Source organism: Pyxicephalus adspersus, chromosome 2, assembly GCF_032062135.1.
Source record: "Pyxicephalus adspersus chromosome 2, UCB_Pads_2.0, whole genome shotgun sequence".
In the NCBI taxonomy this organism is placed as follows: Eukaryota; Metazoa; Chordata; class Amphibia; order Anura; family Pyxicephalidae; genus Pyxicephalus; species Pyxicephalus adspersus.
The window spans coordinates 1,376,923-1,378,175 of record NC_092859.1 but is presented as its reverse complement, the minus strand read 5'-3'; the positions used below and the strand labels follow the sequence as shown (position 1 = coordinate 1,378,175).

At 49.6% G+C, this 1,253-nt stretch overlaps 1 protein-coding gene across 1 annotated transcript in view; it reads left to right on the top strand.

The window, feature by feature from the left end:
- Positions 1-1,253, top strand: part of SENP3 (SUMO specific peptidase 3) — a 13,083-nt gene that overhangs the window by 7,669 nt on the left and 4,161 nt on the right. Inside the window, 3 exon segments of the mRNA XM_072402998.1 lie at positions 75-212; positions 739-822; positions 906-956. Of these exon segments, the coding sequence (XP_072259099.1) occupies positions 75-212; positions 739-822; positions 906-956 (273 nt within the window).

Sequence of the window (1,253 nt, the reverse complement as noted above, 5' to 3'; positions counted from 1 at the left end):
GTATGACGGGGCAGTATGTACAGGAGTAGTAGCGTGGCCCTGTCAGTGTGTCATGTGATCTTCCCCTCCTCCAGGTTGATATATTCAGTAAGCAGTTGCTGTTGATCCCCATACACCTGGAGGTGCACTGGTCTCTCGTCTGTGTTGATGTCGTTAAGCGGACCATCACTTACTTTGATTCCCAGCGTACGTTGAACAGGCGCTGCCCGAAGGTGAGCTGTGACATCACATGACTTGTCTGTGCTCTGCCATTGTGCGTATTGTATTTTGTGATCTCTATCAATCCATTATTTCATAATAATATTCATGGATGGTATCTGTATAGTGCTGTATGGAGCGCCCCCTGGTGTTGGGTCTATGTATTGGGAGCCTATAGACTACTAGGGGTTAGTAGAAGGACATCACTGGGGGGACGCACCAGCCAGAGCCACAGATCACGTCCCCATATGGTTTGCACCCCCTACTCTCCCATCAGAGGGTCAGACTTGCTTGTTCTGGCATCATGACGTCACTATGGGGGAAGTTTCTTCCCATTTGAGTGACACACACGTGCGGTCCGGAGCGGGTAAATTTAGTGGTCCGTCAGTCCGAAAAAGGTGTTGACCACTGCACTACAGTACTGTTTTGGCGCCCTCTAATGTATGCTCAGTGTAACATCACGCTGACCGAAGCCCAATGCCAGCTCAGTGTTGGTCTTGGTTTATTCTGTGGGTAATGAGCGTCCTCTCCTCTCCCCAGCACATAGCCAAATATCTGCAGGCCGAAGCTGTGAAGAAGGAGCGCCCGGAATACATAGAGGGATGGAAGGGATACTTCAAGATGGTGAGCACACGGGCCTGCTTCCTCTTCTCTTTCTGTTCTGTAAAAAACCCCAATAATTGGGATTTTATTTGTATTTATTCCAGAATGTGGCGAGACAGAATAATGACAGCGACTGTGGAGCCTTCGTATTGCAGGTGAGACCCAGCCAATACCAAACCTTGCACTGCCCAGCACACATTTTTTGGGTCATCCCTGGATGTGACATTACAGCTACCGCCCCCCTAGAAATTGTGTCCCAGGCCCTCCCGCACAGTGTCCCTTCTCCTTAATTAGTGGCCCCTATTAGTGCCCCGCCTTCATGCTATAGCCATAAACCCCCCCCATGTTAAATACTTCCTCCTGCCAATAGTACTTCATTATAATGCTTCCCATACTGCTAACTCCATTACAGTGCACCCCCCCCATACTGCTCTTTCCATTACAGTGCCCCC